Source organism: Truncatella angustata (genome assembly GCF_020726525.1).
Source record: "Truncatella angustata strain MPI-SDFR-AT-0073 chromosome Unknown BKA67scaffold_9, whole genome shotgun sequence".
NCBI classification, from domain to species: Eukaryota; Fungi; Ascomycota; class Sordariomycetes; order Amphisphaeriales; family Sporocadaceae; genus Truncatella; species Truncatella angustata.
Genome location: NW_025763389.1, coordinates 793210 through 812467, shown reverse-complemented (window position 1 = coordinate 812467; position 19258 = coordinate 793210). Strand labels below are relative to the sequence as shown.

The window sequence follows — 19258 nt, the reverse complement described above, 5'->3', positions numbered from 1 at the left end:
AGTGGCCGACTTGGCGCCGCCCAACAACCCAAGTCGTTCGTCTATGGGAGTCTTTTCGGAGCTTTCTCGAAATTTTGCTAAATCTGCTGTTCTTCCAAGGTATTGTAAGACTGATCAACAATGTGCACCTTTTTGCTCCTTCCAGTTTACAGACGCCGGGCAATTAACACTGCTCTTACTAGCGCATGGTTGCTTGGGTCCCAAAGTTTTCAAGCAATAAGTCTTTTTTCTTTTCTTCCTTTCTCCCCCACAATCCACAGAAGGCGGTACTTCATCCTGTCACTTTCAAACTTCTACCTCAGGTGGATTTTACTCTTCTTGCCATCCATATTACCCACACTCGTTCCAGGCAGCACCACCAAGAAACACCACCACCGTCGTTGTTTGATCAAGTCCCCAAGGTCAAGATGGCTGGCCGCAAAAATTTCGGTTTTATGGTCGTGTGGTTTGTCTTGCTTATCGGCATCGTCACTGCTATTCCTGCCTCAGGTCCATCACCAAAGAACACAAGGCAGACTGCTTCAATCCCTGCTGCCGACGGCATCTTCAAGGGCAGACACAATGGTGCCCTCGAGTATCACCGTACTCTGTCCAAGTACAACATTCCCATCCCCAGTGGCCTTCAAAGGGTGGTCAATCGTTATTTGGAGAAGGTCCCCAGTGACCAGAGTATGTACTTCACAACACTGCCACCCGGTGACCTCTGTCATGAGACATAACTGACATGGCCAATAGCTGGTACTGTTCCTGCCGTGCCTCAGGATGGCGACCTCGAATGGATCTCCCCTGCAAACATCGGCACGCCTGCTCAGCAGCTATACCTGGACTTCGACACCGGTTCTGCTGATACGTAAGTCTATACAACCGCTCTAGCTATGATCTTACATTAATCATGATTTCGACAGCTGGGTTTTCTCTAATGACACCGTCACCAAGAGTGTCAAGGGCCAGACCATTTTTGACCTCAGCAAATCCACAACTGCTCAACTCATTCCGAACTGTTCGTGGAGCATCCTGTATGGTGACTTCTCCAGCTCCTCCGGCATTGTGTACAAGGATACATTTGCTCTTGGGGACCTTGTAATCGAAGGCATGACCATTGAGTCTGCAAAACAAGTTTCAACACAGTTCAGCAGTCAGAAGGAAATGTCTGGCTTGGTCGGCCTTGCCTTCAGCAGCATTATCCAGACTGAGCCCGTCCAGAAGTCCTTGATCGACTTCCTGCCCGACGTCTTGCCTGATCCTATCTTTACCACGGACTTGCGACACAACAGCAGCGAAGGATCCTACAACTTTGGCTACATCGACCATGATCTGTACGACGACGAGATCGAATACGTCGGCGTTGATGTCAGTGATGGCTTTTGGAGCGTGAAAATGAAGGGCTTCGCCGCCAAAGATGGCTCCGACTTTTCATACGAGTTTGAACAGCCGGCCCAAGTTATTTTAGACACGGGCTCCACCCTGTTCTACGCACCTGACCAGGCTGTTTCGGCGTACTACAAGAATCACGTCCCGTATGCTAATTTCTCGTACTCGGAGTATGGATGGATCATTCCCTGCAACTCTACGCCGCCGAACTTCATCTGGGAGCTTACCGACAAGGACGACAACGTCATTCAAGGCGAGGTACCTGGTGAGTATTTCCCTTACGCAGTACTCGACAACAAGGGTTCCCCTGAAGGCTACTGCTACTCAGGTCTTCAAAGCCTAGGCGACTTCACTTCACTTCAGGGAATACTCGGCGACATTTTCCTGAAGCCCATGTTCGAGGTTTGGGATATTGGTCAACAGCGAGTGGGCTTTGCGCCCAAGCCTCTTCCGCCCATGAAAACGGCAGGCAAGCGCCGCGATTTGATGGCAAACAAGACCAAGAAGGTCATCCTTCAGTAAGGTCTCGGGACTTGGTGTATCTGGCCCATCTCACTCGTTACATAGACACCTGTGTGCATAGGAGGCTATGTATTGTGTTTATCTCAATGGTGGAGCTTGGGCTACCTTCTCTTTGCTTGATTGAAAGATTTGCTGGTCTAAGACTAGAGAGCGAGATTACTAGTAGAGCAATGCAGATGATCTAACGCAAACCTATTGTTGATTCCCGTGAACAATCATTACTCATGACTATATCAAATCAACGATGCTAATCCTGGTAAGTTTAGAAGATGATTCCACAACACAAGAAGACGAGCTGTCGTATATTCCGTTAACCCGGACGTAGCATTCAAACATTAATAAAGTGCGCCCTCATTTTTGGCTCCCCCCCCCCCCCCCCCCCCCCCCCCCCAAACCAACCAAAGCTGTGGAGTACGCTTGCCGGCACATGCTTGGTAGGTAGCAGCAAGCCACACCTGCCGTCCCATCTTTAGAGTTCCCTGGCTCGTTACAAGCTGTGACCCTGCTCTCCTTAATCGGGAGTGGGCCGGGAGAGCCGGCTTGCCATGTGGTACTTGGTATAGGGTTTTGAGCTCCGGATGCGAAATGGGCGGCTGCGCGAGTCACTCTGCGACTTACGGCGAGTCAAATGTCGTTTCCGGAAAACCTACAGAGCTGCTTGCTGGGCTTGGCGCTTGCGTGTCGAATCTCGGCGGTTGCAGTCGTGGGAGAGGTCTCGTGGATTCTTGGATATGGAGGGACAATGAAAGAGGACAAAGGAGCTACGGACCCGTGGAAGACGCAACGCGGGTTTTGTTATCTAGAGCTCTGCATTGGTGATTCCTATGTAAATAAAGTAAAAATCAATGCCTGGTGTGATATCTGCAGCGCAGCCCAACGGCAGCTAGTTCTGTATAAAAAGCATTTCCATCTTAGCTGCCATGCACAAGCCGTTCTCCTGCACCGCGGATTCTCGCTAGCGAACCATTCCGCTTTGCTAACATGCCCGATGCAATCCCCGCCCGCCTGTCGTTAGTCTACTGGATGCCATGTGTTGATAACGATCCAAGAGCGAGTCGTCAGGAAATAATGTGGAGAAAAAAAGGAGAAAAAAAGAATAATAAAAATACGCCGTAAACGCCGGAAGTCAGGTGCTCTCTGCTTCCATTTCTAACGAGGGTATCTATAATGTGTTGGGTCTTGTCGTGAAGTTTGCTGAAGCGCTCGTATCCAAGTTGGTCGTTGCAGGGGATATTGCCGGTGGACGTGGCTGCGTTGTATAGCTTGGAGCTGGTTTTTTTCCCGCAAAGATATGCCTGTCCAAAGATAGGGGTTTCGCGCTTCTAGCTTACTGCTTGGTCGATGTGCGTTCTCTGGCCATGAAATATCGCATGTTGCTGGCACTTTTGCTTTCGCAATTTGGAGCTGTGGGCGAGAAGGCTCCCCCACAGGAGCTATTCATCATTGGTACTTGCTGTGAAGCGGCTTTAAAACTGGAAATCGCATGGGCCACAATGCCAGGACAGGGTTGTTTTACGAATCGGCATCACCATCTTTAGAGACAATCACCATGTCAGCAAAGCTTCGGGTTTCGAGACCACTCTCAGAGTCATTGTAGGTGTGAGTAGAAGAGGACATGTTGGTAGGGTAGCGTGGTTCGGGGACGAGTTCGTATTCACCTTCGCTGGCCGTGGGTGTGGGCGGCATGGCGCCTCCGTGGGCTGGTGCTTGCTGCTGGGCCTTGGCCGTACCTGGGCGAGATCCTCTCTGGGGGAGGTCTTTGTGTAGAGAGGCAGGAGCCCCTTGTCCTGCTTGTGCGAAGGCGCTGCCAATTGGCGATCGCTGTGCACGTGGGCTAGCTCCAGCGGCACCTGTCGCCTGGGTGCCATGCTTGAGACGCTCCTCCATTTCGCGGATGCGGCGCTCTAGAGCCTCGAGTTCAGAGGCCTGCGAGTTGACTTCCTGCTTCCTGAGTTGGGTCTACTGTCAGTGGTCTTTCGGGAGATTGGACGAAAAGCGTAGTGGTCTGATCATACTTGGTGGCTACTTTGTTGTCTAGGTCGGCGATGCTGTTGTCAATCCGGAAAAGATCCTCCAACTCTGCGCTAAAGGTACGGGCAATTGTGCTGGTGGAATTGCCATGTTAGCATTGCACTCTATTCAGGTCCAGCATGTCTTCAACGTTGCGGTCGGTGGTCTGGTGCCGAGGTCTGGCGATAAGGAGACTCACGATTGCGGGCGGCGGCCATTTGGCTTCCAGTCGCGTTCTAGGTCAGCGTCGGTGCGGTCCATATTGGTCAAGGTGTTCCTTGGATTTTGGATTTGTGTGGGAAAAGCAGACGTTAATTGCGAGAAGATACTGTCGTAGCAGAGCACAATGCAAAAGTAGAGGAGCAGCGTGCCCCCGTACGGATGTGTGTATTGCAACAAGTAGTGTAGTAATCTGAAGTTGGGAAAAGACGAAAGGGAGATGTGTGTGCAGCAACGGAAGCGGATTGCAGCAGTTCAAGGCTCAAGCAGCCAAGGAGTCAAGGAGCCAAGGCTTATGGCTTATGGCTCACGGCTTCAGCTGTCGCTGGATCGCTGCTGACCGACCCTGGGGAAAAAGGGGGGGTCAGGCGTCCAACTGCCAATAGTGGGAGGGTCCCTGGCCTGCAGCTCCTTTCGTAGATTGCCAGATATGTGGAACTCGAGTCTTGACCTGACTTGGGTAACTTCAATTTCGAGTAATAGACTGAAACAAAATCCTGAGCCTCAGACGATCCATCAACCGTGGTACTATGTCTCTAGATTATGGCGTGGCTGTTTCGCTTTGCGTATAGTTTCACGGGGGAACAAAGGTCCAACTCGTGGGAAGTGACGCCGGATTCTTTCTTTGTTCAAGGCAGGCTCAACTCATAACAATAAAACAAACATCGCAGCTTTTAACACTTATGCACCTCTCCTGCTTGCAGGCTCAAGCTAGGTGGTGGTAGCTCCCGGTCGAGTTAACAATGTGGACCTCTAATTATAGTGCTAGGAGGCTACTAGCATTTCAAAGGGTCCAGCAAAATTGGAAATGGAAACCCCAAAATGAGGGTCACCACTAGGTAGCCCCCCGCTAGGGATGATCCAAATCAAAGGAAAGTGCTTGTTGTATCCGCGAATAGAGAGGCAACCTTCTCGCGATCATCATTTTAGCCATCGGATCTCACATACTTTGAAGGTGCTCCAGAAGGTTAATCCCGCGTAGCCGGGGGAGCAATGAGACGGCATACCACAACGCCCATGTCGTCATGCGTGAGTGGTGGGAACGCATAATGAAGGTTTGATTAATTACAATCTTTCATAATCCACCATAATGCGTCGTCGGTCCCCGCTGCGGGCTGAAAAAGATGCCCCCTGCAGGTGGTTTGTGGGCTATCTTGGTGGGACAAATGAAGAACCATGTTTTTGCGCTGCACAACGCGACCTGAACGCGACAGCCATCAAATGCAGAAGCTTTTCTATCCTCGCATGATTCCTTCGAATGCTCCTTCGTTCCCCCCATGTGCCCACATAAGAGTTGTCATGCTTCCTTGGAGATAAGCTCATAGAAAAGCAGTCTGGTGCGTAGGCGCCCGACAGCTGCTGCACATGTGAGCAGCGCAGGTCAGCAGCCATGTCCATATGGCCAAAAGACACTGTCAGTAGCCAGCTTAGATTTGACATTTGGATTCTTTCGAGGGCACATGCATGGCAAACCACGCGTCCAGCGTCACAAAACGGTATCCTCCAGCCAGTTGAAATTGGCGGACTACAAGAAACCGCATCCTCGGGGATCATCGTGGAGCGGCAGTGCGTAGCCATGGCCCCAAGCCATGAGTAAGTGAGTGCTGTAAGGGGTTGGACTAGCGCCGTCAATGTTGAAATACCATGATAAGGTTCCAAGCCGTGGTGAGCGAGCAGATACATATGATTTTAGCGGGCGATCAGCACTGGGATGACAGAACCGAGTGTACATTTTGATAGCCAAGCATGTATCGAAAGACGAAGAGATCATAAGGAAGTCTTGATGTAAACCCAAGGCTGGAAGTAACATCCGCAATAATTGGTCACCCCTTGCATGCACCAAGTCTTCTGGTTTTCTGGGTTTCGGAAAAGCCACAACTTCGTGGTTGACGAGAGACAAATTCTGATTACAGGTGCTTTAAATTGATATCGAATTTAGCATACATGCGTGAATGGGCACCGTTTAGTCCACTACATCAGGCTTTTGAGCACATCTACAGTATCCTCGATATAATCACCCTTGACCTTGATCATGATCATGTCCCGACGTCCGACATGTAAGTGAGCACGGACCAAGATCAACCGGCTACAAGTAGACCTCTCTCCTAAAAAGGCCTAGCTTTGAGACGATTCTAGAGCTTGTGCTGGAGCTTTTTGCTGGAGCTTTTTTGCTGGGGACTGTCCCCGCGAAACAATGCAACGAAAACGCAACGAAAAACGCGCTGAAAATTCTGCCATTCAGCAATCGCGATCACGTGACAATTCATCAACAACACGAATCATCATCACCAACCTCATCGTCGAAACTGGCCGTGCGACGCGGTTTTTGTCGGGCAAGTTGTCGGAATAGTCTTAATAGGCTTCCGCAACTGCCATAGAGTGATTCAGTACGTCTCAACGTCCCCGCGTTTGATGGCTTTTTGATGCCCCAAGGTGCTCAACGTCCACTACTCCACCGGACACTGACGCTGACCGTGATACGTAGACGTGGCGCCCGTTCACCTCCTGCAACGACGCGACGGTCCTCTTGGCCATTCGCAACGCGTAGTACGTGGCATGAATCCAAATCAAACGACAACATACACGCCCCTCGAATCGCTGTTTCTATTTCAGTTATTGGCCCAGTACGGGCTCGTCGCCGAAGCCTTTCCTCGCATTTCCCACGATCTCAACCAGAACGGCTTGATCAGGGCACAGGAGAGCTATGATGCTGAAAGACTGAGCCCGGAGAAGCTCGAGCATCTCGCATGCCGACTCGTCCGCGAAGAACAAGTCCGGGAGGCTGAAGCTGCCGACAAGAATGCCAATCGAGCCGGCCTGTCGCCCACGTCCAGGAAACGAAAGCTTCCGAGTCCATCCTTGCCCTCGCTCAAAGAGCTGCAGACGCAATGCGACAAGCTTCCTCAGTTCGTTGATAAACTCTACGCCACCTACAGAGCCGATATAATACGTCGCATCAAGGAGGACGAAGATGTGTTGGAGAAACTAGAAACAGAAATCCGTGATCTCGAAGCGGCCGAGGCGGCAGAAACTACACCTGTTCCAACGGAATCGAACGCCCCTACTCCCAGGGCAAACGGCCTTCCTCCTGCTCCAGCTCCAGCTCCAGCCTTAGCCCTAGTTACCGCCGGGAAACCAGCCCAGCCTGTCCCTATTTCTGTACCTGTCAGGCCAAACGGTCATGTCAACCAAACGCCAACACCCACTCCGGTTTCCCAGACGCAAAATACTGGCAGTGGCAAACCTGTAATCACTGTGCAGACGCCGACCCAGCCGCCTTCGTTGGACCGCAAACCATCGCAGCCTTCGCCGTCCCCCATACCTCCAAGTGTGCGGCCTTCTGGTGAGGTGCGCCAACCTTCGCCAGGCGTCAGGCCCAGCCAGTTCAGTAGACCTCCATCGGTACCACCGTCTGGACTGCAACATCCTCAAGCGGCTCCAGCTTATGGACACCCTGCCGGACCAAGCACCCCTCAACCTCCGGCTGAAGGTCTCCAACGACCTCATGTCTTGCCCAAGAGTCAAAGTCAGAGCCCGGCACCGAGCCCTGCCCATCAACTTCAGCAACCTCAGACACCGGGCAATTACAAATGGGAGCCACCATTCAATCCCCAACATCCTCCTTATAACGGGCAGCCCATCACCCGACCACCTTCATATCCAGGTCCGCCACAACCTGGACCACCTCAACATCCTCATCCACAACATGCCCATTCCCAACCGCCGCAGCAACAACAGCCACAGCCTCACACACAGCATCATCAGGCGCACTATGGTAACAGGCAGACACCGCAACCCTTAACACAACCGGTTCGGACGCCAACACCTGGCAACGCCGCCCAATATCCTCAACAAGTATTGGTGCCTCCACAGGGACCTGCTCAGGGTGTTAGGCAGACTCCGCCGCCACCACGCCAACAGTTCCCAGAGGCTTCTGTTTCACAGACACAGCAATACCGACATCCGGCAATTGCTGTAAGTAGTCCTGCCTCGACGGCTCCTATATCTGCCCCACAGTACGCACATCAGCATCAGCAACAACAACAGCAGCAGCAGCAGCAGCAGCAGCAACAGCACCAGAATCAGCAACAATTCCACCCTGCTCAAGCGGCGACACGACAACCCGTTGCTGCCTCGCAAGTACACACACCAAGTCGTGCATACCCTGTTGCACCGCCAGCGGCTCAACGATCTGCTTTGGCTGCTCCTACACATCCAGGACACCCCCCCAATGTCCAGCCCCCTCATGCGCAGCATACACATTCGTTGCCTTCAACACCAGTTGCTCAGCGCCAAGCTCAACACCCACCACCTCAGAATGCACAGCCTCCAGTTGCCAATAGGCAACCACCGCGACCATTGAGTCAAGTGAATCGGCCAGTCAATACGATTCCACCAATCCATCCATCTTCCCAACCACAAACTCCTCTCTCGACAAGCGCGCCATCACATGTAGTTAGAGGTCATGGTACTAAGTGGATCTCGACACCGACACCGTCAACACCCCGAATGGAGCCCAGTGATTATTTCGATCCACAAAGTCCTGCTTTCGAGCCAATAAGCCCGCCGAGCCGCCCAGATCAGCCTGCAAAGACGTCAGACCACCATTCTGGAAAGAAGGAAGGACGCAAGAATACGCCGAAATCTGACGCGTCAATTCCGAAAGTTCCCAGCAGACTATCTCGTAGTGCACAAAAGCCATCACAGCCCAAAGAATCAACGGAGGATGTGGAGGTTGGACGCAAGATCAAGAATGAGGAATCTACCCCGAGGCCTTTTGAGGACGCTGGTGACACTACTGCCGATGAGAGTGTGCATGGCAGGCAATCTGGCACAACTTCACGCATGAATAACAAGCGCAAGCGACAAGAGACCCCAGTTAACCGCGGCCCACCGGTACCGCCTACACACGTTCTATGGACCCGTTCTTTCCACAAAGTCAGCGCCTCAGCCCTGGAGCAAGTGACGAGTCACCGACATGCAAATATGTTCGCAAATCCCATCAAGCCACGAGATGCCCCAGGCTATCCAGACATTATTCTACGCCCACAAGATCTTAGGGCTATTCGTACCGCGATCAACCTTGGACAGAGAGCAGCCCATGCGCTTGAGAAGACTCTTCCCGATCTAGATCCGAGCGCAATGAACGTATGGCTTCCTATTTCGATAGATTTGATACCGCCAAAGGGTATCATCAACATTGCTCAGCTAGAACGGGAACTTGTCCACATGTTCGCCAACTCCATCATGTACAATCAGGACCCTGACCGTGGTGTCGGTCCTTCGTTTGTCGAGGATCCAGAGGATGATGACGAGGAAGCTGTGGGTTACGAAGTCGACGAGAACGGTATCGTCAAAGAGACTCGCAACATGTTTGTGGAAGTTGAGAAGCTGCTCAGCGACTTGCGAAGTGAGATTGAGCGCAACGCCCAACCTGCAATGGTGGGACGTGGAAGCGTCAGTCGCGGTGTTAGTGTGGCAGGCGGCGATGCAAGTAACGTAGAGGACGATGGCGATCAGACTGGGGATACTGAGATTCAAAGTACCGCCAAGAGAAGACGCAAAGGCTAGGAGCCGGAGGAACATAGAATTCTGCGATCGGGAAGAAAGTCCTAGAGCTTGGTCACGGGTCGTCATCTTTGCAGAATCAATCTGATCAAGTCTAACGAATGACCATATACTTTGTTGGTTCTTCGTTGTGTATCATTGCCTGGGAAAGGCTGATGGGGTATCTGACTTCCCTAGGTTAGCTCAAAGGCAGCCTGGGTCGAGCCCAATAATTTGACGATGAATTTGATCACCCAACGACTGTCTTGATATCACAATAAACCACGTGTGGCATCATGTCAATTAATAATCGCAGCGACGAACGTGGTAAAGGGCAAATGGAGCAAAATGAAAATAACTCTCTTCTCACTAACAGCCCAGGCACTTCCTCTAGGGTCGGGCCAAGAGACTACAATGAACCTATACCTCGTCACCTACCGAACAGCACTCACAGCCCCTGTTTGTTACCGCCCTTCCTGATCAGTCGGTCAGCCCTCTATACTATGTACGTAATAATAAGCAGAACCTTCCTTTCCAACCCCGTTCCATTGAGCTTCTTACTTTAAGGTCATTTCCCCAGAAATTCTCATCCGATCATCACACGGTGATCTCCGCCTCGATGTAAATCGTCGCTCTCAGGGGATGTGGTCTAGTGGTATGACGTTTCCTTAGCATGTAATGAATTCAGTTTCTGAAGCATGGAAAAGGTTCTGGGTTCGATTCCCAGCCTCTCCACCATTTCTTTTGCCTGCTTATAGGCATGAGTTGATACACATCATCGATCGAAATTTTCATTTTTTGCCTTGATGTAATTCTATAGTCGTAGACTTATTTATACTTGGTAACCTTGTGGATTCTAACATGGCGGATTGAAAAGATGTTTCTAGCCGATAATTACAGAGCTCATCGTTCGTGCTGTAATACTACCGTCCTTCTTCTGCCGTTTATGCACTAAAAGACTTAATATCGGTTCTTTGGCGCCAATAATAACCCCCAAACAAGATTATTGGCATAGACGCAAGTGGTACGATGATGATAACAACAAGCGGGAACCGGCGGGAAATTTGTAGGGGGGAACGCTATGTGTCTTGTTCCGCGATACTCTGTGCTCCATCAGCTTAGTGGGATCTATGGTAAGGATCAACATCATTTCGGGGCTGGTAGCCATATGGAAGTCAACGTCGTGCTTGATAAGGAAACTGTACCTTCGCATGAATCCTCAAGAGCCTTATTCTGACAAAAGTCGAATCCGGGCTGACTTGCACACAAACTCTTCTCTTCTTCATCTGGCTAGTTTCTCGCCAAAGTCGAATCCGAAAATTATCCTATCTTATTCGAGGTAGTTGTTAGTGGAAACGGAAAATCTATACCTGTATTTATACATCGACACACCAGCCTGCCTAATAGCATGGCGGACACGGAAAGAAAACCAGGGTTGCTATAGATAGATCCCAAGAAGAACGACTTCGGAAGCTTCTAAAATGATTTTAAGTGCGTAAAGGAACCCAACGATTCAATTTGTTTACGCCTTGCTGGTTTAGGAAGTATCATCGCTGTTCATGGTCTCGATCCCACATCAGTTCGTCCATATCGCGCGTACGAGAATGCAACAGATCCCAGCTCACATCTGTTACACTACATTGGCTAAAGGGCGAAGACAAGCTAGCTCACGTCTTCCCGAATGCTAAGATATATACACATGACTAGAATGCCGCCGATGCTGCTATTTTCAAGAGTCAATGATTTCACCATCATGCCGCAAAACTACCAGCAGATGCTTTCGTGGAAAAGATCGCCCATCGAATTGATAATACAGAAGCTCTCGGAGATATAGTATTTGGGGCCGAATTCTCAAGAAAGAGATGATGTATCGACCAAATGAGACTCAATACTTTGCTCACCATAGAACATATAAGCAACAGTTAACAGGGGGTTCGCCACTGCCATATAGTAGAAGATTTATCACCCGTTATACAAATCACCGAGCATTCATCAGGCCCAAGTTTGATACAGAACATTCCGCTATATCATGACGACGAAGGAACAACAGGAAATTTTTAGCCTGTTACCCGGTTGATGTGACGGCTCCTCAGCAAGAAACTCAGCAAAGAAATTGGTCCAGAGGCTCTGAACTGGTTTAACCAAAAGACAACTGCGCTGCTGAGTTCTTACACAGCGAGAAGACTGGTCTCTAGGAGCTCAATCTCATAGAATCAGCTCCCGGGCACGCTGTAGGCCTAAGCTCTTACATAATGCATTCAGAATTGACGGAGCCCATTAATTTGACGGCGAAGACGCACTTCAATAAAGCACATCCACCGTTTCCGCTTCCATGTCAAAAATGCAATCAACGATGTCCCTGTACATCCTTAACTTGATCATGTTGAAAGAAAGAATAGCAATTGTGAAGCTAACAAGAGGATGTGAATATTGATTTCCAAGATTCTAGGAGAGAATCTATACGGGATCATACCGGCGATTCTCAAACCCAGGCGAGATAGATCTCCACGCCTGACCTGAAACCAAACTACTAACCGGAATAGGTCTTTGGAATTGAGTGGCTAGAGCATTTTGTATCGTGGCGATTGTCAACCTCAAGTTCAAGTAAAGAACGACCCGAAACACGACAATCTTAAAGAATCTTCACACAAGTCCCACCCAATGTTTTTGGGCATTTTATCGTAGTCAGTACAAACTTGGAAAGTTCAGTTTGCTGATGGGAAGGCAAACTATAAATAATACGATTAGGTTAATATCTGAAATGTGTGGCGGCTCATGGACACAAAATAGCCTGATATCGATGTGTAAGTGTCAATGATGCCTTGAAAACGGTGCAACTCCTCAAGTCCATCGGTATCGTTTCCGATGCCAAAGCAAATAAGGAGTTACTCAAATGGGAGCCTCAGCTAGGCTTTCGACTCGTCGGTGTCAAATTATGCAATGCTGCAAGACTGGATCGCAGGTCTTAGATAATCTGTGCTAAGCTAATGACGGTACAGCACAAAACAAAAGAGGTTCATTAGAACTTTGAGGCTTCAGTATCTTGTAAAGGACAAAGGTTTTGACATATAAGCATTTATAAATTGACGATTCGGACTCATATTTAGTCATGTGGTTTCAATGCTTCACAAGTATACGCTCGCCATCTACCAGTGTAGATTCATCTGGTAAAGGAATCTTCTTCATCCAGTCGATGTTTTATCCATAGTGAAAGTAAATGGCAGCAAGCAAGCTTTAGGAACGACAAGGACTCCTGCCAGATTCACGGTCGGCTGGGCATGTGCGCTGCCCATCGAGCAGCCACCGGAGGGACCCTGTCGACCGAGGAACCAAATGGTTGATGATTATTCCTACTCGAGATAGAGAAATGTTCCTAGTAGACTTTACTTCGTATGCTAGGAGGGGCTTTAGAGCTGCTTTGTTATTGAAGGGAGACCTGAACCAACAGGCTTTTGTTATAAGACGTACATGGTTCTATATGATGATCGTCATCGCAACAATGATGGTGTTGCTGTAGCACGCCCTCATAGTCTGAGCTTAGGCAACTGTTTGTGTATGAATTATTGCATTAGGCGGTCTTGTGCCTCACAACCTTTACAGATTCAGTTTGGAGGCCTGTGTCAAGGCTACCTGAACTCTCCAACATTTCGGCTTCAGGAGCGACTTTCTTGCGTCTCAGTGTTGTGCGAAGGCCCACAGCACCGATACTGGCTCCAAACATAAACACGCCGACATATATGATTAGACCCAGCCACTTTCCAGCACCATAGCCTGGCGTGATATCCATGTTCTCAGATGACGCGACTACTGCGGCACCGGTGTAGCCAGAGGCTACGCACGCTATGCCTCTGACTGCAAGGAGAGCGGCAGATACGACTGTTTCTTCATTGGGGTGGTCGGAGTCACCAACAACCGCCGATGCCATGTGACTTCTGACCACAGCGAAACTGAAAGAGAAAGCACCAAATAGAACTGCTAGTATGACCAGCATCCAGTACTTTGAGCCGAACCCCCAAAGGACAAAAACAGCAAATGTACTGACTAAAGTGCTGAGGAGGAGTGGTATCTGGGCACCGATTTTATCCCTGCCACCGAATCAGAACCCAACGAGAGAGCATGTACAAGACAAAGATTGATTACTTACGTCAGTAGGCCTAAAAGTGACTGTCCGATCATACCCGAAAGACTCAAGAAGGTGATGAGGAGAGAGCCTTGGGCTAATGAAAGTCCGATATCCGTGCTATAGCTGGGTAGATATGCCGCCGGGAGGAAGTTGGCAAGACCCTGGAGAAACATGGACAAGGCGAAGATATAAAATCGTGGCCGGCGGAACGGTTGCCACGAGAATGAGGTTTTCGATCCTTCGCTGCTTTGAGGAACTCGTGGTCGTACAAATAAGATGCCCAAAGATATCCCCACACCAGCAATAATGGCCCAAGCGATCAAAACTGTTCGGGAGCCAAACTTTTGTAGAACAATAGAGAATATAGGTGAGCAAGCTGCTGCTGCGAGGTTGTTTGATCCAAAGCTTAAGAATGCGGTGTCAATTACGCTGTCTTAGGAACTCTGCTTCAGTGAATGAACACTTACAAAATACCGTTTGCAATTCCACGTCTGAGCAGGAACCACTCGTCGATGAAACTAATTGAAGGTGCAAATAGCAAGCCACTTCCAATTCCATACAAGACACCTTGTGTCATGATGACGCCGACAGGCTGGCAATAATTATAAGTAATTTCACATCATGGCGTAAATGTAAATGACCTACTGTGGTTGAAAAAGCCGCACCTATCGACGCTGACACGACCATAATCATGCCAAGCCACATCATTCCTTTTCGATATGCTGGCTTCGCGCTAAGGTAGCGAAGTAGAAACGGGGGTGAAATCTGAAGAATACCCTATTACATGGTCAGTGAAGAGGAGCGTGATCTTGAATGTTAGATCACTTACTATCTGAATGACACCTGTAGATACCACAAGCTGATTACCAGCCAGCGGCTCGTGATGAAAATAATATTCTCGAAAAACACCGAAGCAACTTCCAAAACCTGACAGTTTGATTAGTTACTGGTATGGTTAACAGCATTGTCGGATATACGATGTACCCCATGTCAATGTGAGCATCAGCGACACAGCAAGAAGAATCGACCATGCTTGACGTCCTTTGTCCCGAGGCGGTAAACCATCAGTCATCTTTGAGCTCATTGTCACGTTGAATTGCGCTCAAAGACACGTTTAGAGATGCCGATAGTGTCGATTAATTATCGGTCGAGATTGAGAGGACTCTACAAAGCACTCTAGGCTATGATCTGACTTGTATTGTAGCTAAAACGTTAAGTGAAACACTGTTGTTATTGTTGTTGTCGCTGTGTGTAGTCCAGGCCTGGAAATTATCATGATCAGACACCAATGGTCTTTTTCTTTCCCCTTTTTTTCTCCTCCGTTTTTCCCTTTACGCCGATGGTATGCTGGGTAAGCCGTCAATCTCCATGAGAAAACTTTTCTTCACGATTTGCCAAGTTCTTGGCGTGAGTACATTATATCACCAGGGCTGCCGCCAAGGGATGAGGATCTATCCGCGCGGGCTGGCGCTAGCCATTGCAGCTGGTCTCCGATGCAGACCAAAATTTTTTTTTGATCTAGGCGTAGGTTACTAGGGTTTGGTCATAAGATGGCAACTTTAAATCGTGGCAGCTAACAGCCGGATGCATGGTTGTATGTCCGTGCAAGGTCTAGCAGGGGTTGTATGCACGGAACTTCGCATACCCATAGCCGCAAAAATGGCACTGTTTACTTACGGAATCCGATCCGATGCACCTGTGGGGGGAGCATGGGGGAGGCAATAATAATTCAAATGCTCATAAAGGCATACACTGATTAGCGGAGCGGCTATATAGCAGGCCGACTAGTATTTGCAGCAGGTCAACTAACTTAAAACGGATATTGGCTTACTCACGGTTTCTCGGATACTCACACCAAAACATGAGTACCTTGGTACGTTAATAGGGCTAAGTACTGAAACGAGTTAGTCGACCTGTTGCATAGCCGCTCCGCTTATTAGTGTTTAGCTCATCAACAGGCTGTTACGTAACTTACGTAACGACGTCCTAGTTTGCGTGGGACTCGATCTTCTTCAACAGTGATATATTTCTATAGATCGGAAAATCCAGGCCCAGGCTTGAGACTGAATGTCTTGGTCGCACTGGCGCATGGTACTTCTAGACAAACAGGGTAGGTGATACAATATACCATCGTCTTAATGAATGCCTGCTTCTATTATTGGCAAATTGCGTTTTTCGCGCAGTGTATGTATTGCAAGACTGACTCTTTAGTTTTTCAATATTCCGGGCTTTGCCGAGGTATACGAGTTCAAAAGAACATGAGGAATTATTGTCGCTGTAAGATGGTCTTTTCACGGAGTAGAGGAATGGATCCGAGCACGCAAAAATATTTTTGAGACGTTGGATCTCTTGGCAATAACACCGAGATAGATTATAAGTAGAAAGATCTCCCGACAGATTGCTGTGTCCCATCTCAATGCAACCAATTCTTCCTCAGAGAGCAACTTACATTCTTATTTGATCTTTGTTTTTGCAAAAATGCCGAGCTCTACCTTAAAAGCTATGCCTGAAACCACCCCAGTGGTGGTTGCCTCCTTGAGAACCATTGACTTTTCGAAGTTGATGGATCGAGACTCTTTGGAGATGAACAAATTGATTCTAGCGTGTCAAGAAGTTGGTTTTTTCTTCTTGAATCTAAACTCCCCGGGTTGCCAGAGTCTGCTTTCCAACTTGGATAATGTTTCTCAACATATGAAAGAATGGTTCGAGCAAGACAAAGTCGCCAAAATGAAGACGGTAACGGTCAGCAATTCACATGGGTATGCAAGTCGATAAATGACATGAGGGTTCTTAATTGACGATCGTCTAGATATAAGCCGGTTGGCCATCACGCTGGAGTCGGAAAGAATAGAGACGGCTGGGAAGCATTGAAGGTATTACATCTCATCTTGGATGTCTACAGGCACACATATACTGATCCATCACTTCAGCTCGGACGCTCAGAACTGCGTGGTCGCTGGGCTTTGCCGTCAGTAGTCCGAGAGAATCTGTCGCATTTCTCTGACTTCCAAGACGCGTGCCATTTTGTCACCAAGCTCTTGCTTGACTGCATCTCATCAAAGCTTGAACTCCGAGGAAATTATAGCCTCCAACAGTACCATCGCGATGACGCGCCATCCAAAAGCTCTCTGTTTTTCAATCACTATCCTACCCTAGACACGGCCAAGGAAGAGGTAGGCCAGAACCAGCACACTGATCTTGGCTCTCTCACACTGTTGTTTGCCCCACAATGGGGCCTCCAAGTCCTCTCGCCTGTCGATTTTCTATGTCTCGAAACTGGGGAACAAATGCAATGGCAAAGCGTCGAGCCTCGGGCGGGCCATGCTATTGTCAACGTCGGCGATACCCTTCGATTCCTGTCCAACTACAGACTTCGTTCCGCACTTCATCGTGCTCTGCCACTCGAGTCATGTGATCGATACAGCATCGCATACTTCTTGAGACCAAGTGATGACAGTGAGTTTCAAGACAGCATGGGGAAGACTACAACCGCTGTCAACTGGTACCTCCAGAAAAACGAGACATACGAATCGCATGAAAAGCAAGACGAGTTGATCTTGCTTGGTGGAATTAAGGAATTAATTCATAAGGCACCCATCTGTGTGGATGTCTAGATCAAAAGGGGGGTTTTTTTTTACTGATATCTTAACGTACGGAGTTTAAACGAAAGTAGAAATAATTATGAATGACTTGGATGGGACGCATTAAATATTTTTGAGACAGAAACATTTCATTGTTTAGATCAATTCATTTAGATTTTGATGAAGAACTGCTCGAAAAGCAACCGAAATTGAAAGCCGAAGCAGAAAGTGATTGCGAAGAGCGTGTTTTTCGTCACTTTGAGGCTATACACTATGAGAGCGCAGCAAAGACAATCGCTCAAGGGTCTGACGTTTTTGGCTACGATAGTCAGAATGCGAAAGAACGCTCGTGGGTCTGCAGAGTGTGCGTCAAGCAGATTCGGCCCCAGCCTAGCTCTACCAAGTCACAGGGAGTCCAGAGTGCCATGGAGTACGTCTTCGTCGTTTACGAGATTTGAGCACCACCCGGCGAGACACAGTTGGCCGTGAAAAAGAAGGTCTTTGCAGAAGGTCGAGACACTACACATAAATCCATCAGCTAGTCGTTTGTCTTGACGCTACACGGCCTCGATTGAGCAGGGAAATGTTGGAGATCCGTGGGGCCGGCTCGCAATCACGGCGAACTGCTGCAGTACCCCATGTGCGTCCTCAATCTTCAGTCCTCAGTCCTCAGTCAAGGATTTCTGATTATAGTTGCTTTGTGTTAGTTATATCGTAACTTCCCTCCCAAGCATTCGGTAACTTTCTTAATGGGTCAAGTTACTCGTCGCAGATTGTTTTTAAGGCGCGTTATCCTCGACGCCCATCTAGTGCCTAGTTCCGTGCTCTGGTCTCATCGACTTAGTGTTCTAGAATCGGGCTTCTGAATTAAATATGGAATCTGCGCTAAATGTGCGAAATTTTCCATCCGGACCATAGTCGGGATCCAAATCATTGTCGGTTTTTAGAGCTTCTCTGTTGCTACATCTTTGTGTTTCAAAGAAATCTTGCGTTTTATTAAAGCAAGTTGTGATAGCACTGGCTATAACTTATTGAACCTGCAAAATGATTTAAATACACCAGTAGTGAGAGCGATTGCCAACATCCCCGAGCTCAAATTCATACCACATTGGCTTGCTGTTGTCCATAATACAACGCTTAATCAGCCGAGACTATATCTGAGATACTTGTCCCAGTCATGGTCGGTATGAGCGAAGTAGCCGTCGTGACACAAATCCCAGTCGGGACAATAAATGAAGTGGTAGCGCCATTCAGCTTCTGGATATTTTGACCAAGATTCGAGTATAGACGCGCCATCACGAGGGTCACTCGTCTTAGCAAGAATGATTCCGAAGGCTGTTATACGGTAATGTTGGCAATTCGGTGTGGTGTACCACGTGTAGTAATGAATGGTTGAGAACTGGAGACACCTCATGCAACACTTTGGAGAACAAAGCCGATTGGTTGGCTACGAGTGTATAGATGTAAACGCTGTGCTCGGCCATACTCCACTATTCGGGATCTCCTTTAGATTACCTGGGCAACTAGAGCAGTCTGGACAGGGGTCAAGCAGTGATGTATAAGAGAGAACAAGATACAAATATCAGCAAGTTTATTGTACAATAGCATGGAATGATTTTTATGGCTGGATGTAGTTTTTTAATGCGCCATTATAATTCTGTAAGAACTGCCTAAAATCCGTAAAGTCAAGTGCTCATCTGTCGGTATCGTAGGGCGACAAAATTTATATATTTAGATATAGCCGTGGGGGTCTCATTGCCAAGTTCTTAATTCGCATAGTCAACATTATTGGCCTATTTATAAGGGAAATAAAGAAATGGCACCTTCGTATATCGCCTTTACTAGCGTTTCCTTCCTAAAGAGGTTAAGAATTACCAAGCTTCCC

At 48.6% G+C, this 19258-nt stretch overlaps 5 protein-coding genes and 1 non-coding gene across 6 annotated transcripts; 4 read left to right on the top strand and 2 right to left on the bottom strand.

The window, feature by feature from the left end:
• Nucleotides 1-407: 407 nt before the first annotated feature.
• BKA67DRAFT_540262 (aspartic peptidase domain-containing protein) lies at nt 408-1893 on the top strand (the record flags this gene model as incomplete). Its single annotated transcript, XM_046100752.1, has 3 exons — nt 408-669; nt 736-850; nt 906-1893. The coding sequence occupies 3 exons, from the start codon at nt 408-410 to the stop codon at nt 1891-1893; spliced, it is 1365 nt and encodes a 454-aa protein (XP_045953288.1).
• A 1263-nt stretch (nt 1894-3156) lies between these two features.
• On the bottom strand, nt 3157-4358 carry BKA67DRAFT_415910 (uncharacterized protein). Its single transcript, XM_046096786.1, has 3 exons — nt 4103-4358; nt 3909-3998; nt 3157-3841 (listed from the first exon to the last, which is right to left on the bottom strand). The coding sequence occupies exons 1-3, from the start codon at nt 4162-4164 to the stop codon at nt 3406-3408; spliced, it is 588 nt and encodes a 195-aa protein (XP_045953287.1). The 5' UTR covers nt 4165-4358; the 3' UTR covers nt 3157-3405.
• A 2095-nt stretch (nt 4359-6453) lies between these two features.
• Nucleotides 6454-9829, top strand: BKA67DRAFT_415894 (uncharacterized protein). Its single transcript, XM_046096785.1, has 2 exons — nt 6454-6555; nt 6608-9829. Exons 1-2 carry the CDS (start codon nt 6546-6548, stop codon nt 9691-9693), a joined length of 3096 nt encoding a protein of 1031 aa, XP_045953286.1. The 5' UTR covers nt 6454-6545; the 3' UTR covers nt 9694-9829.
• A 478-nt stretch (nt 9830-10307) lies between these two features.
• Nucleotides 10308-10404, top strand: BKA67DRAFT_t163. The gene has a single exon. It is a non-coding gene; the product is annotated as a tRNA-Ala (tRNA).
• A 2825-nt stretch (nt 10405-13229) lies between these two features.
• On the bottom strand, nt 13230-14864 carry BKA67DRAFT_595028 (major facilitator superfamily domain-containing protein; the record flags this gene model as incomplete). Its single annotated transcript, XM_046105116.1, has 7 exons — nt 13230-13261; nt 13300-13754; nt 13814-14197; nt 14260-14384; nt 14438-14569; nt 14622-14719; nt 14777-14864. The coding sequence occupies 7 exons, from the start codon at nt 14862-14864 to the stop codon at nt 13230-13232; spliced, it is 1314 nt and encodes a 437-aa protein (XP_045953285.1).
• Nucleotides 14865-16294: 1430 nt separating this feature from the next.
• BKA67DRAFT_525544 (uncharacterized protein) lies at nt 16295-17406 on the top strand (the record flags this gene model as incomplete). The annotated part of the gene is made up of 3 exons (XM_046098676.1): nt 16295-16551; nt 16602-16665; nt 16723-17406. 3 exons carry the CDS (start codon nt 16295-16297, stop codon nt 17404-17406), a joined length of 1005 nt encoding a protein of 334 aa, XP_045953284.1.
• Nucleotides 17407-19258: the final 1852 nt, after the last annotated feature.